The sequence below is a fragment of the Rhipicephalus microplus genome, chromosome X, assembly GCF_043290135.1.
Source record: "Rhipicephalus microplus isolate Deutch F79 chromosome X, USDA_Rmic, whole genome shotgun sequence".
NCBI lineage: Eukaryota > Metazoa > Arthropoda > Arachnida > Ixodida > Ixodidae > Rhipicephalus > Rhipicephalus microplus.
This window is the reverse complement of record NC_134710.1, coordinates 407,064,764-407,087,662: the sequence shown is the minus strand read 5'-3', so window position 1 is coordinate 407,087,662 and position 22,899 is coordinate 407,064,764. Positions and strand designations below refer to the sequence as shown.

The 22,899-nt window shown below is 41.2% G+C and overlaps 1 protein-coding gene across 6 annotated transcripts in view; it reads right to left on the bottom strand.

Annotated features, from left to right (window-relative positions):
- The window catches only part of LOC119160964 (FK506-binding protein 15), a 290,382-nt gene that overhangs the window by 56,844 nt on the left and 210,639 nt on the right, over nt 1-22,899 (bottom strand). For all 6 annotated transcript variants that reach the window (XM_075880249.1, XM_037413254.2, XM_037413255.2 and 3 more), the window contains exons 19-21: nt 13,255-13,403; nt 9,566-9,637; nt 4,993-5,052 (exon numbers count right to left, since the gene is read on the bottom strand). In XM_075880249.1, the coding sequence (XP_075736364.1) occupies nt 4,993-5,052; nt 9,566-9,637; nt 13,255-13,403 (281 nt within the window). The remainder of the gene's footprint in view (nt 1-4,992; nt 5,053-9,565; nt 9,638-13,254; nt 13,404-22,899) is intronic.

Genomic DNA, 22,899 nt, shown 5'->3' with positions numbered 1-22,899 from the left:
AAAAAAGAAAAAAAGGAGGCTACTCTGCCGCAGTGTCAAAAAGTGAATTTAACCATGCATCTACTATACTAACACCAGCCCGTAGTTATTCAGGCAATTTTTAAAATTTTCGCCTTAACTTCATTTATTGTGTTTAATTACCCAACTTTTTAATATTCGCTAAAAAGCAAAAGTATGAATGCAGAGTTGTATAACACCTTCAGAAACCACCAAGTGAGCTGTTTCCTGCACAATATGTTTCCTGTAGTCCTTTTTTACACATTGCAAGGACAGCTGGCAATGTAAAAAAAAAACCCTTCTTGCTTGGCTTGGCCCTATCACACGCTGTCGCTTATCAGCTGTGGCAAGTGAAAGCAAACTTGCCCTTGGCGAGAGAAAGTGGTCTCTCTCTTGCGCTTGAGCAAATCGACCATCACAAAAACAGCAGACAACAAACAATACGTGCCGACAAGCTGAGACCCCAAGGTTCTTTGCCCATAAAAAGCATTGTGACTTGTGCACCGTGCTGCTTGAAAATGTGCAGTCGGTGAACAAGGTAGCCAGCAGGGTGACTGTGGTCACGGGGAAGTGGAACTCTTTTAATCGTAGCCGGCCTTTACTTTTCCTACACTGGGCTTTGTCAGATGACAGCGCAAGTGAACACTGCTTGTTAAGTGCTGCTGCAGTGATACAAGAACCCATAAAATGTAAAACGCTGCAGGTGACCTGGTTCATTGATTTCACTCCTGAGAGCTGCTCGATTGCAGTGCACAAGCATTCATTCGCATGCTTTTTTTTCACATAGTGTACTTTTCTTTCTTTGCAACATGTAATAAAGGACTTTACAAGAAGCCTCATTAAAGAAAATTCAATGAGTGGTTTTTACAGCTGCTTTATAACTCTGCATTCATTTTGTGTCTTCACCCTTAAAATTCAAAAGAATGTTAACTGAACATGATATTATCTGGGGTTACACATCCCATAATATTGTACACAACTACTGAAGTTGATAAAAAAATAGCCACAGTAACTATAGGCTAGTGCAAGTAGTATGCATTCAATTCACTTCCAACGTGCCTTTCAATTTTGAATTCTTCGCTTAAGTTACATGAACTACATAAGTTCATGAAGAACACCAACAGTAACTATAGGCCAGTGCAAATAGTATACATTCAATTCAATTTGCTTCCAACGTGCCTTTCAATTTTAAAGTTTTGGCTAAAGTTACATAAATATACCTGTATACTCTGCACAGAAATATTGCATACACAAACGGCAGACCCAAAAGGACAAAAATTTAGTTTCACTGACTCTACATACACAATGTTGACATATAGATGTAGCTATCTACCACTTTAGTAAACACCACTTAAAGAAAGATGCGATTTGAAAAAAAGTTGTGTCAAATTGTAGCCTAGGGCAATCAAATTTCGCAGTATATATAGGCTTTTATGCTGATTTCAAATATGTAACTAGTTTTACAGTAAGTTGCACAGCTTTCATTTTATGCAACGACAATGCGTTCCATATAGTTTGTTTTGGACAAACTTTTTATGCCACTCAACTTATATTGCTCTACATTACCTGTGGAATGCAAATAACTAAGAAAAATGTATATAAGACATCTTAATGATCAAGAAAAATTATGATGTGAAAATTCTTAGAATCCTCAGCCAATACTAATTGTCTGCTTTAGGCTAATAATAATTACGCAAGCAATATAAAGTTTTAAAGAAGATACTTTCACCCTTTCCATGTCAATGAATACGTGGGCCAAATTTCATCCCGATCGGGCTATCAGAAGTACGACAATCATGATGTCATGATGTCCAAACTAAAAAAGTTGCCCGAAAATGGATCTTGAAAAAATGCATTTTAAAGGTATAAGTGAAGGCTCATGTATTCGGAAAAGATATGTTTTTGAGATGATTTCTTTCGTCATGGTAGCTTGGCAATCATGGTTATTTTGAGTGTGTGGCTTTTAGTGAACTCCTCACATGAAACGCGATGGCAAGCAGCCTGGTGACAATTTCCCGGAGACTGTAGACAATGAGCTCTTTTTAGTTTTTAGTAGCCACCTTGTGCTCTTTAAAAGCGACTTTCCCCTACTTTGAGTTTAATTACAATGTTCAGTTCTTTTGTCTTGAAAGTAGAGAAACTAAACTCGTCAAAGCAAATAAAAACGAAAAATGAGTAATTTTGAAAAAAAAAAAAAGCTAGTTTTTCGACACGCATCTCTACTTGAACTAGCCATGACCAATACAAAAAATAGTTTGCAGTACTGTATTTCCTAGCTATAACTGAGACTTGTTCACAGTCCGCGGAATTAGGACGCGCAAGTTGTGGACATTCCATCCCAGAAACATGAGCTTATGCATGTAAAGTACTCTCTGGAAAAAGACAATTTCCCAGGTGGTGCGTGCATTCATACACAACACTTGGGATGCCGTATGTGAACTCTCCTAATGTCTGTGCCAGAGAAACCAGAAATTTCAGGACAAAGCTTCGACAGAGCAGGAACAATACCAAGAAACAAAATGCTACATTGAATGCCATTGACGAAAAATGCGCAACTACAAACTGAGAAAAATGCCGTGCCATTACTAAGGAGGAAAATCATTTTTCCTGTCTTAATCTCGAGCCAATGTTCATCTAAACAATGCTGCACACTTTTGAGCTCAACAAAGGCAATCTGCCACCTATGTATTCCAAGTGCTCAATCGATTTTATGAGCTGCACTTAAAATGTTCAATATCTGTGTTGCTTTTATTAATCATGAACTTATTATTCCCATAAAAAATCTGACACTTTAATAATATATTCATATTGAAATAATCTGACTGGTGTATGAATTTCTTTCGATATGCTTATTCTCGACCAGACAACTTTCGGCATGCTCTTGACCTCAAGCCCAGATATACTAAATACAAGCATAGGGACTACTGTCGATGTAGAAAAGCCCATTAGAAACCCCATTTGGAATACAGCATTGTACAATGCATGCACTGAAAAGATTCATTGCCACTTTAGACATTAATACTGTGCAAATAAGCTCCAAATAAAAGCACAGTTACTTCTCATGTCATTACAAGCAGTCGTGCCAACACAATGGGACTATTTCCGCATCAAAGAAGGAATTGAATCTGAGGGAAATTACAGCCCATGAAGTTGAATTTGTACTATGCGTGTATCAAAACATAAAGCAAGGGCTTTATTTACTTCATCAAACAACACTGAAACACAAGTATGTAGTGCAGTGAAGCACACAAATAGCATTAGGAACAGTCATGTAGTGGGGCGTACTACTACACTAAAACCTCATTATTTCGAACTCTTATTTCAAAATAATGCTTAATTCGAAGGACTTCAGCAGTCCCGTATTTCACAATGCAAGTTTGAGTGGATAATTTGAAGTGGTTTTTGGCACAAGGCCGATTAATTTGAAAACTCTGGGTGCCCTGTGGCTATTCCCGAACCAGATTTCGCCACAATTTCACTAACATGACAGTCCTTACGAGCCACAAGGCAATGCAGTGCAGCAATAATAGTGAGTGACAGGTAAAGCCCCACAACCTCGCTTCTACCAGTGGAAAAAAAAAATAGTGGTCTTGTGATCGACATGTGCGCCTGTGGAAAAGATGTGCTTCCCTGCATCACAATGGTGACCCGTGGGCAGCACACCGCATGCCTCTTGCAATGTCAGCGCGTCATGATTTACCCATTCCTTCTTGTAATAATAAAAAAATTATTAAAGGTCAGTCTGATACAATTCGCAATGTATGCGAACCTTCGAGTGGTGGTTTGCCCCAGCAATTCCCGCACTTGTACTACTGGCAGAGTTCCTGTTTGCAATGCCTACTTTGAAAACTCAGAAAATTTCAATGATCATGCTTTCCAGCCAAAACATATATAGCTAATTTCGTTATGCTGGTCATTACTGAATTCTTTATTTTACCAGAAAGAATGGCGAATGGCCGCATCATGACGTGCTGACGCTTCGAGAAGCAGGCGATATGCTGCCGGCGTGTCATCACTGTCTTGCAAAGAAGCATATCTTTTCAGCAGGAGCACGTTTTAGCTGATTTACAAGACAGTTTTTTTTTTCTTGCACTGGCAGCAGCGAGGCCCACCATTTTCCTCTGTTTGCGAAAAAATTTGAGACCAAGTACCGCTCGAAAACATAACTCTTGGAGCCGGAAACTAGCCAACATGGTAAACGACCAGCCGTGATTACAAATTTGACAGTTTGCAAATATTTCTAAGGTGGCTTTTGTGTAAGGTTTGTTTTCTAACCAAAAACTCTCGTTCACAGACTGCTTTTCTCACTCATTGTGGTTTTACCTCTCTGAATTCTAGTGAAGGCATGCGAGTACAACAAAACATCTTTTTACCCAACAACTACTATGGGGTTGTCCCGCTTCGTACTTAGCCTCAGCCTTCGCATGGTGGACGACATAGAACCCGTTGATCATGAGGAAAAGGGGTAAGGCAAAAACACAATGAGCGAAAAAAGCAGTCTGTGAAAAAGAGTTTTTGGTTAGAAAACAAAGCTTACAGGAAAGCCACGTTACAGATTATTGTAAACTGTTCATTATAAGTTCTTTGCAATCCACTTTTTGTATGTTTCATTAATTCGAGAACCCGCTGTGTTCGCAAATTTTTCACAGTCCCGGTGACTTTGAATCAACGAGGTTTTACTGTAGTTACATTTACAATACTGATATTCAATGTACCTTGTACCTATGACACTGCATTAGAATTAGCTCAAACTCTTTTGCAATTCTCACCAGAAGTTATACATCAGAGTTTGACTTTTTTTTTAAATACTGCAAGTTTGTAAGTGCTCTCTGAGAAAAAAAAAACATTTAACTCTTGTCACTAGTCTCTCACCATGTTGCTAATCATGCCAGGTGGGAAGAGTATAACAAGACAAGCTGGTTCGTATAGCCACTGAACATACAAAAACTTGCCAAAACTTTTGAAACATGAGAACAGAAAAGTAAGAATACTTGCTTTTGATTCTCCTTTAGCAACAAGCTCAGAAATCCTTGATGCGAGTGAATTGACTTCTTCCTGTAAATATGCAGAAGCAGTGCAAGAAGTACAGAGGGGAAAAGAAACATGAGAAAGCTTGACAATGAATGAGCAGACAAAGACTAAGAAACATAATAGAAAAATGCCCAAGAGATAAACCGTGACACCTTTATCCAAATAGATGGATAATAGATGGAATATTCAGTTCCCCTGCCACAAAGGGCAATTCATATTTAACCGAAGTATATAGTGAAGGGAAATGTGGCACAAAAAGTCAACACATAAACACAGACGGGAAGTATGGGTATGCATGCATTCTCTTGCTCAGTGTTCCTGTTCTTAAATCCTTGAGCTGCTTGTTTCCTTTCAACATGAACAATGGGCTGATAAGATTCTGAGTAAGGGTATGGTAAATGCAGCTCTCTGTTAGTAAACACAAGTTAAGGAAACCAGCATGACAACGTAACCATTTTACAAATGAAATTTCTCATGCAATTTCGGCAGCTTGCAAAAAAAAATTGCATAATTAGCATTTCACATACCACGTTGATTTGATGGATATGTGGGGTTTAAAGGCCAACTCCGGCAATTTTTCGAGGTCGGTGGATCTCAATAAAATTCACTGGGCACGTTCATTGGCACGTTTGTGCCATTCATGCCAAATTGCAGGCTTGAGAGTTTCGCAGATTCTTTTCAAATGAATTTTATAGCTTGCCTCCAAATGTTCACCTCGCTTGCCAGAATTAATGGCAACATTGTGTGTGACATCGATTTTTCCCAGGCAGAAGTGACGGATCTGATGTGCCCCTGCAGTGTCCGCTTGTCTGGTATGGGTTGTGTGGGTTCGGCCAGCACTTCTTTGGTTGAGCGTCAGATTCTCTTTTCTTTGTTGGTGGGGGTGTGTTACACGGCAAGTGGTGTTGCATTTTGGGCCGCACATGATTTGCCATATGTTCACCATAACAGTGTAAGCATTTTAACCGATCACCGCAAATGGTGAGGATAGATAGTGCCATCTGGCGGGCATTATAAGGCATCAGTAGAGGCCGGATTTTTAGGCACTAAAAAAGTGAGTTTTAGTCGTCAAAGACAACCAGCTAAAACACCCCTTTAGGCCTTCAAAATCATAATTATAGGCACAATAAATTTCTACAAAAATTGAAATATCCCAAAACAACTACGACGGTGACTTGTATCTACGGCAAGAAGCAAAAAAATGATGTTTAAGATAGCAGAAAAATACCAACGATTGAACATAGGCATGCATTTCCCACGCGATTCGCAGTATGTGGTCTTTCGTTTTATTGTCTTGGACTGTGCGTCAAGTGTCCACCATTCAATTTACACTCTCATGGGTCTTTTTCGTTTCATTGTGGCTGGTAAGGGCAGCACAGGAGCAAATAACCAGACCACTGATACCCCAGAAGAGAGGCATGCTAGGTGTAATTTTGTAGGACCAATTTCTCCCCTATCGGTGAACACCTTAAAGGGCCCCTCATTAGGTTTGAGCATTTCGAGCTGACAAGCGTAATAATGCACTGGGCACTTCGGATCACTCCTGTTAAGATTTACAAAATTACATGCCGGAAAAAAAACGCTCAATTTCTAATGAATACCACTTGCCCTTCTCACAGGCGTGCACCCCAAGATCTAGGGAGTGACGTACAGTTTTTTATGTCACTCCTTTACGTTGACATTGGTGAGCTAACATTGCATACTGCATGCTCTTTATCAGAACTTCGTTGAATGCTAACTGTATCTACAAAAACAGATGAAAAATGTTCCCTCTCTTGATTATATCCTGCATTTTAAATGGTACCTCATTAAGAGTGTTGCACGTGAAATTATTCTACTTGGCATGTGCAATTTGTGTGTTCTGTTGTGTAGCATGAATGAGGAGTACTTTGATTTGGGCTAGCTGCTTCAATCAATTTGAAAGGGAAGTGCACAAATAAAGGGAAAAGAAAAACAGCACTCTTTGTCTCAATGTCTTTCTTATCCCTGTGTCTTTTCACTGCCCTTTAAAAATCAGTATAATGAATAAACGCTGAGAAAAATAATTAAACATGCAAACGAAATATGAGATTATTATTTTTGTTTTGAATAGCCTCGATATGAGGAGTACTTTGATTTGGGCTAGCTGCTTCAATCAATTTGAAAGGGAAGTGCACAAATAAAGGGAAAAGAAAAACAGCACTCTTTGTCTCTATGTCTTTCTTATCTCTGTGTCTTTTCACTGCCCTTTAAAAATCAGTATAATGAATAAACGCTGAGAAAAATAATTAAACATGCAAACGAAATATGAGCTAATTATTTTTGTTTTGAATAGCCTCGATATGCTATTCACTAATTGGACCTTGTTTAGCGTCTACCTCGGTGGACCAGTCGCTATAGGGTGCTCCGCTGCTGACCCGAATGCCGCGGGTTCGATTGTGGCAGTGGCGGTCACATCTAGATGGATGCGAAAAAGTAGATGCCCGTGTACTGTGCAATGTCAGTGTACGTTAAATAACACCAGTTGGTCAAAATTTGCAAAAACTTCCACTACGGCGTCCCTAATATTCATATCGTGGTTGTAAAAAACCACACACGCTGCCGCTGCCGCTGCTGCTGCTGCTACTACTACTGCTACTGCTACTGCTACTACTACTACTACTACTACTGCTACTACTACTTCTACCACCCCATTTCGCTTGAGTTAGTTTTCTCGTTCCTGCACCCTGCCTTCGCTAGCCCTGACAACGCTTAGCTTGTGTTTGGTGCGTCGTCTCTGACCGCAGTTTCAGTGGAGAGACGTGTTGTGTCAGGGTCACAATACATGATCCTTGCCAGCCTCTCCTAAAGTACACACACTGACTGATCCATCCCACAGAAACTGGTAATACACAACAGCGAGCGCCGAATCGACACAACATCAATGGCGTACGCGCACGAGTAGGCTGGGGCATGTCATGTGCGCGTGACCATGCTTACGCATGTTGTTCTTGGTGCGTATGCGTCATGTGATTCTCCAGCCCCGATACCGAAGAAAAAAGGGAAGAATTGATTGATTTGTGGCGTTTCATTTCATTCCATTTTATTCTGTCATGAAACTAACGAAAACGAATTATTGGAAAAATTATATCTGATATGACATTCTAAAATCTTAATTACCATTGAGCGAAGAAGACTGTTTAGGTACATTCATTTTCAAATGAGAGTTTAGCATGAAATGCTTGACATAGGAGCTTTAACTGCAGTTCAATTCAATGCGACGATAGTAATTCCCATCCTAGTTAATTTTTTATATTGTTACATCTGTTAATTTTGGGTAATGGCTCAGGACAAACCTTGAAGTGGTGTACTGTATTTTTTAATGTTTGTCACTTAAAAACATATGACAAGGGATCTCATACGGAACACACATATTCAAGCATACGATGAATATATGCTAAGTACACCGTTAATTATAAACATGGCGGCGCCTGTCTCAGGCTTCGCTGTACAAAGTATAACGATTTGGCGACCTTCGCCACCACTGAGTCAACAAGAGCATTCCATGAGTGGTCCTTCATGGTTTTTCATTCCTTCTCCAGCAACCCGCCGCTGCCAAGAAAAACCTGCTCTTTCTTTCCCACCGTTACACCCAGGTTTTCAGGGAGGTTCTTCAGTTCCTTCAGGGCACTGGACAGCTATTTGTAGAAGGTGGTCGCCACGTCCTCGGCTATAGACGTCACTTTTATTTTCTTACCCCATCTTTATTTCTCTCTCCTGCTTCCCCTGCAGACGCTGAGGCTTCCACTTAGGGCTGCTGAAATAGTGTCTTTTGCATTCCTTATGCTCCTCTTCCAATCACTCGCAGCATGTCAGCTTTGTCTTTGTTGAGCCTTATAGTGTTTAGAAATATCAAATCTGCCTTTTTTATATGAATTATGGTTTCACACCACGCTCGAAAACAAAATTTGGGCTTGAACAGCGCTCATATACACACTCATTTGGAAAATAGGCATTTATAGGCACTTATAGGCTTTTAGGCACAAACACCCAAAATAGGCATTTATAGGAACTATAAAAACACCATAAAAGCCCTTCTTAACCTCTAATTCATGCTCATATATCAAAACGGCACGATAAAAACACAAGGAAGAAAATAGGCATTTTCCTATAATCCGGTCTCTAGTAATCAGGCAGGTTCGGGCAAAGGATTACGTCACACATACAAGCATAATCGGTTGGGTTCCAGTTTCAGTATTGCGGTTTTTTGCTAATTAAAAATTATTTTCAAACTTGTTGAGGATTTCAGCTATTGAGCGCGTGACTAGAGTGTGTCAGGAACATAAAAGCACCATTACCCTGACAGAGTAAAAAATTGACGAAGTTGGCCTTTATGACTCCAATAGGTGCTATCCCTTGTACTCGAACATAGGTTATTCAACAGTTTCAGAATCTGAATTCTAATAAACAATATTATTATTATTCTTGTCTCGAAGAATTGAAGAACTTTGCACACCTGACAAAGTCAAGATAAGCAATGACAAGCTAATGTTGTAATTAAAAAAAAAGAATAACGCACCTGGTGTAAATCTCTCAGCTGATTAATTTGCGATCGAAGATTGTCGCACTCTTTCTGACATAAGGAAAGTGCCTGCCATGAGAAAGAAAAAGGCAAGCATACATGTTAGAACAAGTGGCAAAAAAATACATTGAGCATCATATGGCCAGTTCAGGTTCTGCACGAGTTAGCCACTCAAAGAAGGTTTAAACTGTATTGAGGTCTTGTTGATAACCGCTTGGCAAGGCGCTGAAAATACCACACATTAAATAGTACTGAGTGATAAGTAAATGTCATTTAAAATATGCATAAAGAAGCTTTTTTTTTGTTTAGCAAAGTGGTGAAAAACAATTCTAACTTTTTTGCAAACCTAGCATTACAGCAGAGGACATATTGAGCATAGTAAGCGCCCATATTAAGAATAGAAAGAAGAGCAGCAGCAGAGTGGGCAATATACAGACTTACTTTCCAAGGTTTCTTAAATCTGTGCTTGTAGCTACTGGCGATGTATTATCTACTGCCAAGAAGCTCCAGTCCTACAATGTCATTCGAGTGCTTGTTTTACTAAGCCTTCAAGCTGTCCTTGGTATGTTTTCAGGGAGTGATGAATGCAACCGATCTTTTTTTTTTTATGCCCACATCATTCCAGGCCATCCTGGCCTCAGACGAGGGTGGCACGTATAGCTTGTTGGGTTACATACTGCACTGGCATTCATCATGCTGCACTGCTATTCACTGCTGCTTGTGTGGGACTGCTTCAAGTGGATGTTGTCTACAGAAACAAAAGCAGCATTGCCATTCCCCATGCCGGCCCAACAAACTAAGCACTCTAAATAACTAAACTAAACTAACACAAAGTAAATTAACAAACCAAAAAAAAGAAACAAGAATAAACATACAAAAAAACATCGCGAGAAAGAAAAGGGAGTGGGGGAGTGTCAATCGTAAGTGTCAACATCAGCGTTGCGGTCTTGTAGTGGCTTGGAGTGGCCGAACATCCGAGGGTAGAGTTTCCCACTAACTTGAGAGTCTCAAAGGATCAACACAGCTAGGAAAATTTATTTCCTTCACAACAACTCGTGTATGTCCTACTGGGACACATGTGAACGGACGAGATGGCGCAGCTGGCTTCCGCAAAAGCACGGGTCAAAGCTTTGCTCTTAACTAAAATTTTCTGACAGGAATGCGAAAACGTGGCTGGCTCCTTTTTTATTGACAGTCTAGGCTGGTTTTTTGCCATAGTCACCACCACCGTCATTCACCGTATATGTATGCGTATCTATATATATATGAACACTCAAAAAAAAAAAAAAAAAGCCGACCATGCTCGGCGCCCAGCTCGTCATGATACGGCGACGCAAGCTTTTCTCTCATGCGTACTTTGCTCCGCGGATAGGGGAAGGGCGTTTAGATGCTTGTGTGCGCACGCTTATCCTTTGGTTGGGAGAATCGTGTGCCTTCAGCTTTCACTAGAACGATTGCATTAGTTTCCGGGCCCACAAAGGTCACTTCAGTTTCAGCGCAGGCCCCATTTGCGAACAGAACGTGCTTTTCATACACAGCGAGGTATAACTGGGACACTTGTTAGTTTGTACTTATCTGTACCTGTGATTATGTATCGTGCATAGTTTTTTTTTTTGTTGAAACACTGCGTTACGTGTCCAGCAGTAAACGTTAGTTCGCTCTCGTCTTGTGTGTATCGTTTTCATGCGTCATTTGTGCGTGAGCAGCACGCTGCGCGTTTTAATCTGCTTGCCGTTCTCAGTGTGACGCTCCAAGTTATTGCTGTCGCATTCAATGCTTTGCCCTTGGGGCGAAACTGTGGTTTTTTTTAAATGTATTTACAGCCTTTAATTTACTGCTGCGTGCCCTCGGAGCTCGTAGATTGCTATCGCGTCGCCGCAACCGCGATGTTGTGCGCGGGGATTGTGGCAAACGGTAGTTCTTTTTTCAAGCTCCGTGCGCTTCACTGCGCACGCCCCTTCAAAAAACAGTCGTTTTATGCCATCTATGATCGCATCTGCCGCGGTTTTGTCCGGAGGGTTTGCAGAAAGCAGTGTTGCTTTGACTGGTTGAGTGTTGGACGCACGCACACTTCTGGGGCTCTGTCAGTTATGTTCTCGCCATACATGATCGCCTCAAGAGCGATTGCGGTTTTGTCCACAGCGGTTGCGGCAACGACAATTAGGCACACTGTAGAAGACAGTGCGTGCGCCGGTCGCACCCGTAATTCTGAAGCTTCGAGTGCGCTGCTCTTTGCCTTCGTTCGACGATTTCTGTACTAAAGTTCGTATCACCCACCGTGATTAGGAATTGCGTTCGAAACATTAGAATTTAGGCCCCACAGACATAGTGGAATTCCACTGGGGAGTTTCACGAATTTCTATCTGCTGCGGTTTCTCATCACTGAGATTATACTGTACATTTAGATGAATGCCTTTTATACTCATTCATAACAAAATGGGGTAGGTTCGAAAAGCCTGGAGCGGATTAAGCCACTTTTCTGTCAAGGCGGCCAGATCACGCACAGAAGTTTTGATTTCTGGGAAATTTTCATGACAACCATACAAACAGACGACATGGTCCTAATCCGGGGGTCTCCCGGCCAATCCGGGAGACTTGGCAGGTATGGATATGTGCATGAATGTTGATCACAGCCACAACCCAACTGAGGGCCTAATTTGCGAAAGGAACAAACGATCAGTTCACAAGTTCAAACCCCTCGGACTAACACAGAACTTGCATGCGAGGTGCGAAGTGCCTCCCAGGCATTTCGCACCTAAATATGCAAAAGTGAAAATTGTTTAAAGCACCTGATTTGTGCTTAAACTGTTTGGCAAATAAAGAGTTTTTCTATTCACATTTATCCATTTAAAACACTTCGCTCTTTAGAAGTGCCACTGGCGTCGCAATTACTCACATAAAGGGTGTACAGCTCTCAAAGAGCCTTGTTTTCAGCATCTCAAGCTCTTTGTTCATTCATGCCCTACAACCTGAGTATTTTCTATGGGAAGATGACATCCACAATCTTTGCAATACAATGCAAGGTTGGATCCTCCCCTTGCCTTTGTGCCTCTATAGTGCAGACACATCTTATTGTCGAAGCTCATCTCTTCTTCAACCTGCGTTTCCTGGTTTTGGTATCCAATCTTTCAAGCTAGAGTTTTTTCTACAATATACTATGCAAACTAGCCATGCAAATTCAGCTAGCATAACTTAAAAGACAAAAGAGGCACCAGTGCTGTCAGAAGCATATAAGTGACATTTTAAGCCACCGAATGGCAAAACCACTAACTGTAGCATTCCAGTAATCCACGAACTTTAAGGGGCGCTAGGTTCTGTTTGGCAGACTGAATTTCATTTAAAGAATACTGTAAGTAACACGTTGTACAGACCGCAGTGAGTGTACCCCAAGTGCCAAAAAGAAGTGCTAGCTAAAAAATTCTGGCCTACCCCTTGAATGAATCCCAAAGCATGCTGGCACACTATGGCTAACTGAAGCTAATGTGCAATGCTGCAGAAATGAATTATGCAGGTATTTTCATGCGATCAAATATTGCTTTCAATTGTATACTTCAAACCTACAAAGTGGTTGCTGACTGAAATTACTGCAATGTCGACGAAAATGCCTATGAGGTTCTATGAGGTTGCCCCTCTATCAAAGGAATCGGGTAATAAACCTCAACAACGTGACACTTCTCAAGACATACTTCGTTCACTGCTGCCACTTTCTTCTCATGAATATATGTTGCGTTGTACAGTTCTTTTTTTTGTCGCTGCACCTCCTCTTCCAGATGTTTTCTCTGTTCTTCCTTCTCTTTCAGGCTGTCCTCCAATGACTTCAACGTGCCTACTTTACCTGCAGTTGAAGAACAACTTCATTGTGGTGCAGTGAAAAATAACTCACAGAATGCTTAAAAATTGTATCTAAACTAACCCTCTCCAAAGTATTGCGTGCAAGCTGCCAACTATTTGCAGCTTACTACTCAAAGGAGTTTTATCTCTTTCAAATTGCAGGGGCACACTGCAATTCAACTTTCATTCAATTTCAGTTTATTCAGACCCAAACAGTCAGGGTTGAAAGATCTAAAGCCACAACAACCTTGCCCAAGTTGGACCCTTCCAGCCATAAATTTGCTCAGGAGCAGTGATAAAAACAAAGATTTTTTTAAATTTTTACAAGAGAACATAACAAAAAATAAAAAGCTCAGAAGCTAGAAAAGCATCGTGAATGGGCAACAGCTATCAATAATAGAAAAAAAAAAGATGCGGAAAACAAACCAAAAATACTAGTTACTATAAATAGCAACATATCTGAAAGTAAAGATGATGCAAGCACTATACGTCCAATGTACTACAGCTATTTCAAACGATGCTTAACTTTAGATGTGTTACAAATATATAGAGTACCATAAACTTGGGCTGACTGGTAGCTATCAAGTTCAAAATAAACTGTACCAATCGTATACCTTGAGACGCACCACGTCCATGTTACCTTTTGGGGTGTGACAGAGCTACAGTGGAGTTCCCTAAAATTATTTTCACCACCTGGCATTCCTCAAACTAAAAGTACATTGAGCAGAACAAAATAGATCAGTGATAGTTGTTAGGCTTCTACAATTACAAAAAGTCTTTTGGCACAAGAAGAAGTATAATGAAGCAAAAAAAGACAGAAAAGCAAAGTGGGTGACTGGTGCTGTTAAGACAAATATTTCAACAGTGTCTAAAGTTCATTGTCCATCTGTCTGTGAGTCTATTGTGCCCACATTAATTTTTGACTAGTAGAAATGAACTACAAATTATTTAAAAGAAGCAGAATACTGATCGATATTTCAAGAGCTTTTATAACGCCATAGTGGCCCAAATATGATTATGATGATGGTGACAAATCCGGTTTTATGAAGCACTGAGCAGTTGTAGCCAAAGTGTTCCAAGACATGTTTTACTGTGTGACTAATGGTGCGATACATAGGGACCGAAAATCTTGAGTCCTAGGAGTGTGTAAAATACACATAATTACATAATTATTAAAATCCCGATGTGATGGGAAAGATGCACAATGAAGATAAAAAATGTTTCACAGAAGAAATATGTGCAGAGTCGTGAGCAATGCTAGGCACTACTGCCTCACAAGTATCTCCAAGAGCAAGGGCCTGGAAATGAGTGCATTTAAATTAAAATATCTTGCAACGTTCTGACGACTTCTAAAAATGTTACGACTTATTTATGCTAAAATGATAGGTCACTGCCTAAAAACATTGCCAGATTATCAGAATAGTATGTTTCGGTAAGCTTTGAAGAGGTGTAATCTGCCTTTTTCTTTTTTTTAAGGCTCTATCTCTTGACCCAGCAATATGGTTCAGTCGCACATCTACTATAAGTGAGTAACTCCCAGCCAGAACTTTAATCTGCACGCTACAACTGTGCTCTATTCTGTCTTATTCCAACTTTCCAGAATAGGACATCATTTTGTACCGATTTGTTAGTTTACTGTCGGCTCAATGTGCACTGCTTGAGGGAACAGACAACCAATCTTCATCGTGTCTGTTTTCTTTAGCACAAATGAAAAGCTCACAAATCAGAATGTCTCTGATGGCACGGTAACGTGCGAAACGCCATGAAACATTAACCATATAATCAGAATTTTTCTATCTGCACCAACTATGAACACAAAACACACACTGCAAACAGTGGAAGGTGAGTAGGAGCGTGGCTCGTGTTTGTGCACAACGGTTTACTCAATGCGCATGCACTGCAGCTCGTTACGTTCCCCTAGTTGCTGCAAAGGCGGTGCTGCTTCTGAGCGTGCAACTTCCTTTACCTCGTAAGCAGCACAGAATAGAGTGGGGATTCATCGTAATACTATATATTTGGCTTGTGCGAATAGTGAAATTTAGGTTTGAAGCTGATTAGAAAAAAATAGTAATTTTGGTTGAATAATTTTGAATCAAATTCAAATACACTGGACTCTCAATAAACGATACTCATTTGAACGAAAATCCCTCATGAACGGGCCTCATTAATGGAACTAAACGGGCTCATATGGCTGGATTTTCATGTGTTGCGCAGTAAAATTCATCAGTTAATCGAAATAGTGCTTATTGGTCACCTACGGTTTTACGGCACAAATTCTAAACACAGCATAGACTCGCTCATGCCAACGGTAGTCTCACAACCACGGCAACACCTTGAGATCGAGACAAGGCAATCCAGTAGCCATTTTCCCTTGTGGCTGAGGGAACCAATTTATTTATTTCATTTACAGAATACTGCGGTCGAAAGACCTAGCAGGAGGGCATAATAAAAAGTGATTCACAATGTAACTTAAATAAAAAGAAAGTTCAAGCAATAAAAAACATGTTAAGGCAGTAGAACACAGGATAACATTTGAACAAAGTTAAATAACAGCAAGAAATTGCAAATTGCAACCGGAGAATGCAAATCAAATACAACGTGAGACAGTCCGAGATCTTGAGTTGTACGGTTAAAAACGGAAAGATACATAGTTATCAGAGTCAGGATTTTCATTATCACAGAATGCTTCAAAAGGTAACGCGTTCCAATCATTGATCGTCCGAAGGAAGAACGAGTTCATGAAAAGATTAGTACGTGCGAAGTAAGGTTTAGAGTGTAGCTGTGAGTAGGTCGAGTTTGTCTTGAGATTCGATTTCTTATATAAGTTTCTGGACAAATGTTAAATTTACGGAAATAAAGTGAGTGTAGAAATTTCAGCCGGGCAACAGCTCTTCGGTATTGTAAAGTAGGTATATCATTAATGGCCATGATCGTTGTTGGCGAGTCATTTCTGTGGTAGGCATTAAAGATAAAGTGAACTGCCTTTTGCTGCACCATCTCAAGCTTCTTAACATCTTTCTTTATATGTGGGTCCCAAACGACACTAGCATAATCTAACTTTGGTCTTATAAAAGCATTGTAGGCCAACATTTTGATTTCTGAGGGCATCGTTTTTAATTTGTGTCTCAAAAAACCGAGTTTTCTAGAAGCAGATGAGCATGTTTTATTAATGTGGCTTGACCATGTTAGGTGGCTTGTAATTGTGACGCCCAAATATTTATATTCGTTAACCTCAGTCAATGGACAGTTGTTGAGAGAATACGTATAATTAAAACGATGTTTCTTATTTGTTATATGCATGACAACTGATTTATCGCTATTTAATTTTATTGACCAATCTTCAAACCACTTAGAAATGGCACAAAAGTTGGATTGCAGGCATTTCTGGTCATTCAGAGCAGTAATCGTTCTATAAAGTATGCAGTCATCTGCAAAAAGCTTTATGTGGACTTGTGATGTGTCTATTGATTTACAATGTCATTTATATACACTAGAAAGAGAATAGGTCTCAAAACACTACCTTGAGGAACTCTGAATGATACTGGTAGAATACCAGACATACAGTCATTTACTTTAACATACTGCTTGCGATTGTCAAGGTAAGAACGGATCCAGTCAATGAGGTTAACAGGTAGACCTAGGATATATAATTTAGAAATGAGATTGCTATGCGTGATAAGATCAAAGGCTTTACTAAAATCTAAAAAAATAGCATCAATTTGATTCCCCATATCCAGCGACGACGTAAACTCATGAATTGTTGTAACTAGCTGCGTTGTGGTCGATAATCTGTGCTGTAATGGCGAAAGAAGGTGGTTTTCTTCAAGGAATGTTGTGATGTAATGTGCGACTATGTGTTCTAATAGCTTACATGACGTACACGTTAAGGAAATAGGCCTGTAGTTTGCAATGTTTAAACGATCCCCTTTCTTAAACACCGGTACTACACGTGCCATGCGCCAGTCATCAGGAATGAAGGAATTTTCGAAGGAGAAGCGAAAAATGCTTTTGAAAATGTGCGCAAGGGGTTCGGCATATTTACGCAAGAATGTGTTAGGGATATTATCTGGACCAGCTGAAGATTTATTTTTCAGGTTAAGCAGCAAAGAAAATATGCCCTCATAAGTTATGAACTCGGAAGACATTACAGGAAGAAGGTCGTCATGTGGTGATTCATGTTGGGGAGCAGAAAATACGGGGCAGAAGTATCTGTTAAACTGATCAGCGACAACCGACGCATCATTTACAATGGAACCATCAACAGTTATTTGACTGGGCATAGCATCCCTTTGTTCTAAATATCGTCAGAATTTTTCAGGGCTTTCTGTCAAAAATTCAGATAATGAATGAGTGAAATATCTAGTTTTTGCGTCGGAGAGTTTGGAAGCAAGGCTGACTTTTAATTTATATATCTCACTAACTGGTTTTTTATGTTTTTTGGCTCGTTTTAGCCTACGGTGTAAATGAATGATTTCTCTTGTCATCCACGGGTTATTTTTGTTAGTGCGAACATATTTGGAGGCGACAAATTTTTCAATGCAATAATGAATAGTTTCTTTCAGAGCATGCCAGAGTGTTGCGACGCAGCCCGGCATGTTATCACAAAATTCCCACAAACAGTCAAGTATTGCACGGTCATCGGCTTTAGCGAAATCTTTTATTAACTTTTTTTCTTGTTTTTTTGTGCAACTTCGCATCACCAAGCGGAAAGGAAAGGTACACCGCCTTGTGGTCTGACACACCATCAACCACATCCACAGAGTATGTAGAAATATCATTACTAATAAAAATTAAATCTATTACCGAACGGGCACTTCCAGCTTCTCTGGTGTACTCTGTAACAGTTTGTTTTAGATCACACATAATCATAATACCCACAAGAGAGTTTATGTCCACGTCGAAAAAGGAAACGGAGTCACGTCAATCAATGCACGGAATATTAATATCACCAGCGAGTATCACCCTGTTGTTCGAAAACTGAGCCATATGATCGCACAGTTTGGAAATGTATTCAGGGGAAGCCGATGGAGGCCTATACACAGCACACACGATAAAGACATGGCCCCAGCAGTTTACTCTGAGGAACAAACTTTCATGACCATCGATTTGGTTTATAACAACACCTGTCATCGGATGCCGTAAAACAATGGCTACGCCGCCTCCCCTACTTGGCCGATCACAACGAAAAATGCTATAGTTTGGCGGTATTAAAACGGAATCACAAACGTTGTCATTTAACCAGGTTTCCGTGATTACTGTTATGTGTGGATCATGTTCAAGAAGCAACAGTTCAAGTTCGCCAATTTTATTTACAAGGCTCCGAGCATTAAAATTTAGTATCCTTATATATTTTGCCTCTGCACGCATTGTACGTCAACGAGTGGCGTCCAGCTGCTTTCAAAGTGCTACACGTTCATTTCTGGTATCGTCCCATACAAAGATGGTATCATCAATTTTCAACTTATCATGCAAAAGAGATACGCGCTTCTTATTCACTCGGTCAACTTTGGCGCTATCCCAAAGAAGCTTGTGCACGCGCAGTGTTTCATGACTGTAGCCATTCTGAATGAAAATGTTTGTCCCTTCAAGTTTGTTTGTATTTTGAACGACAGCCTGCTTTTCATTAAAATCTTGAAAATAGGCTATTAATGGGCGTCGGCCGGCGCGGCGGCCAAGGCGGTGAATACGGGCTATAGACTCGCATTTAACTCCAAGTTTTTTCTCAAAAATGTCTCCAACAACACTTTTTCTTAATGATGCCTTGTTTTCCCCGCTATTTTCCAAAATGCCATAAACGATTATGTTTGACCTTCGACTGCGATCTTCAAGGACAACAAGTTTTCTGCTTTGCAAGGTCACTGAATTTTGAAGGGATAATGACGATGATTGAAGCGCTGTAATTAGCGGCAAGCTTTCCTTTGATTCTTTCATATTGCTCTAGTGATTTTAAACGTGAGTCAAGATCCCGAATGAGCTGTACACACTCGCTAAACCTATTTTTCATTTCAGTAACCTCGGCGTGAATATCGGCCTGTCCCATCAGTACATTCTATAAAATGTCAGCTGTGGAGGGACCCGGATTGCTTTCAACATCGTCACCACAAATCAAAATTCCAAGAGCTACGTAACAGTCATAGGCAATACTTAAACAAGCGCCTGGGCACGGCAAAACCAAAAAAACAACTCATCTCCACTCCTAATTGTAGAGAATGAACAACTAACCTGCACAGCGAGAACAAACTTCTTGGTTAGCGGCATGGTCGCAGCCGTTTCGCCTTGCCCACTGGTGAAGTAGTTCTGTGGTAGTGCTTTTATACTGTCCATGGTGCATGACGTCACTGACCTGCGCAGATCCTGAAGAGGGGTGTCCAACATGCCTGGCGTGAATGTTGATCTTGATTGCTGCCGTGTGTCTGAGCTTGCGTTGGTCGCACTGGGTCCAAGGCACACGTTGCACGAAGTTAGTACGCCGGCGATCGCTAACAGGAAAACCTGCACAGCGAGAACAAACTTCTTGGTTAGCGGCATGGTCGCAGCCGTTTCCCCGTGCCCACTGGTGAAGTAGTTCTGTGGTAGTGCTTTTATACTGTCCATGGTGCATGACGTCACTGACATGCACAGATTCTGAAGAGGGGTGTCCAACATGCCTGGCGTGAATGTTGATCTTGATTGCTGCCGTGTGTCTGAGCTTGCGTTGGTCGCACTGGGTCCAAGGCACACGTTTCACGAAGTTGGTACGCCGGCGATCGCTAACAGGAAAACCTGCACAGCGAGAACAAACTTCTTGGTTAGCGGCATGGTCGCAGCCGTTTCGCCGTGCCCACTGGTGAAGTAGTTCTGTGGTAGTGCTTTTATACTGTCCATGGTGCATGACGTCACTGACATGCGCAGATCCTGAAGAGGGGTGTCCAACATGCCTGGCGTGGATGTTGATCTTTATTGCGGCCGTGTGTATTGTGCGTTAGGCCTATTTTTGCGGCGAAATGCGGTGGATCACGGTGTTGTTTCAGCCTGATGGAAAGGAAGCGGCCGCACCATACAATCTCGCTTGAAAAAAAGCTGCACTTTTTTCAGGAGCTCAATCAAAGCGGCCTGCCCAAGATGGAGGTGGCGAAAAAATACATCCCGAAATCGACGCTTTCGCGGATCTGAAAAGATGGAGTAAAGATTGAAGGCACTGTTAAGAATGGGACTTTTACATCGAAATGGATGCAGAAGACACCTTATGAACAACTAAAAAAGTTATTTTTCCGTGGTTCAAGCGTGCACGAAGTTCTAATTTGCCTATAAGGGGGACCGATTCTCGAGCAGAAAGCTCGAGAGATCATTATGCAAATGGGTGTTAAGAACTTTGTCTGAAGCGACAGATGACTCGGCCGCTTCAAAACACGCCATGGCCTAGTCTTCAATGAAATCTTAGGTGAGAGTGGTGCAGTCAACAGGGTTATTTACACCAACTGTCAACAGGGGCAGCTTAAGAAAATTTTGATGAGCTTTGAGCCACAAGACGTCTTTACCGTCGACGAGATGGGTCTTTTTTATAAGGCGCTTCCATCAAAGACTCTCACCTTCAAAGGGGAAGCCTGTAGTGGAGGAAAGCGCAGTAAAGATCGCATCACTGTGCTGGTGGGTGCAAACATGACAGGAGATGAGAAATTGAAGCTGTTGGTAATAGGAAAATCAAGGCACCCACATTGTTTCAAAGACGTTCAACACTTTCCCGTTGCGTACCATGGGAACGGAAGAGCGTGGATGACCATGGCCATTTTCGAAAACTGGCTTCGGGAGGAAGACGCAAGATTTACGAGACAAGACAGGAAGGTTGTCTTCATCGTGGATAATTGCTCAGCCCACGGTCAGGTTCAAGTACTCCAAGCCATGACTCTTGAGTTCTTGCCAGCCAATGCAGCGGTAGTGATCTAGCCAATAGATCAAGTAGTTATTCAGAACATTAAAGTTCATTACTGCAGACAATTGCTCCATCAAATACTGCGTAGAGCAGGCAGCGGGAAATGCTACAGCATAGATTTATTGGCAGCCATCCACATTTTGGCTTGTGCCTGGGAGCAAGTGAAGGCAACAACAATACACAGATGCTTTCACCATGCTGGCTTTAAAGTGCAAGAAAGCAGTACCTGATGAAGAAGGAAGCCCTGCTGATGCCGACATTGAGACAGTATTCAGTCAGGTTGAACCCTCTGCCCCTTTCACGCTGCAGGACTATGAATCAATCAATGAAAATGTATGTACCTGTCGTGAAGAAACTGTCGAGGAAATGATTGCCGAAGTGCAAGATGAGGGTCAACCTTTCAGTGATGAATGTGATGACAATACTGCCAGTGCAGTGGTGCCACCAGACCGATCAGCTAAAGAGGCTGTTGAACTTTTGCAGTGCTATTTTGAGCATGAGGCTTGTCCAGAATTTCTAGCTAGTTTGTCAGGCATGGGTGCGTACCTTGTGAAAAAACAACTCAAGCTTACTAAACACACCACTCTTCACTCCTTTTTTTTTTTTTCTCCTACTCATCCTCATGAGTAAGGTGAAGCTTGTGCAATTTGAATAAAGGTCTTGGTTCACTAAATAAGTGTACGTTGCTTTAAATGAAACTTCTGATGAATGGAACAGTTTTATGGATCCCCTTCGAGTTCCGTTTAAGAGGAGTCGACTGCAGTGTATACATATCACATATAAAAGAAAGGCCATATTTGTCCTGACCTAATTAACCTGCAAAAATAGCATTCTTTTTGGTTGAAAGGAGATAGAAGCAACTTTTCATAGTAGCAGGATTTGACTTATGATAGAATGCAAGTGATAACCTGCAAGACATGTTATGTATTAAAATTTACGATACTTAGAGCATAGAAGCTGGCATAAACTTTTAAACTTGAAAAAAAAAAAAAGATGAATCACTGTGAGGGTAATAAATTCATTTATTCTTGACGGTAGTGTAGATTTCTCCTGGGTAGGTGTTAGAACGCATGGAACAGCTCTGGGCCCGTTTCCAGTCAGAAAACAAAACTAATTCGCACCAGCGTGGCGGGCGTCGCAGAGCGGTGTAGACGGGCGAAGGGGTTGTGATCAAGAGAGGAGAGCAGACTTGCGAGAGAAGGGCAAGGTGTTGCGATAAAGAGAGGAGAGGATGCGGCGAGAAGGGGACCTTGAAAACCAAAACACACGAGAAGGAGGCAGGTCGGGTAGCTTGCTTGAAAGGTCCGCGAAACTCGCGCATACAAAAACTTGGAAAGAGTGCCTGCGCGCGGCACTCTTTCAAAGAAGTCAAAGCATGGACACCTGGATCGATGCACGTGGCGGTGTTTGAAGAATTGGCGGCCGTGGTGAACAAATCGTTTTGTTGCACCGGCAGGTTTTCGTGACCTCACGAACTTCGACATTTCGCGATTCGTTCCGTGCAAATTAACAGCCGTTTTCACGCTTCCGCACGCGTGCGGAAGGCATGCTGAGCTGAGTGCGAAGTGAGCGAGAACAAGTCCTAAGCAGG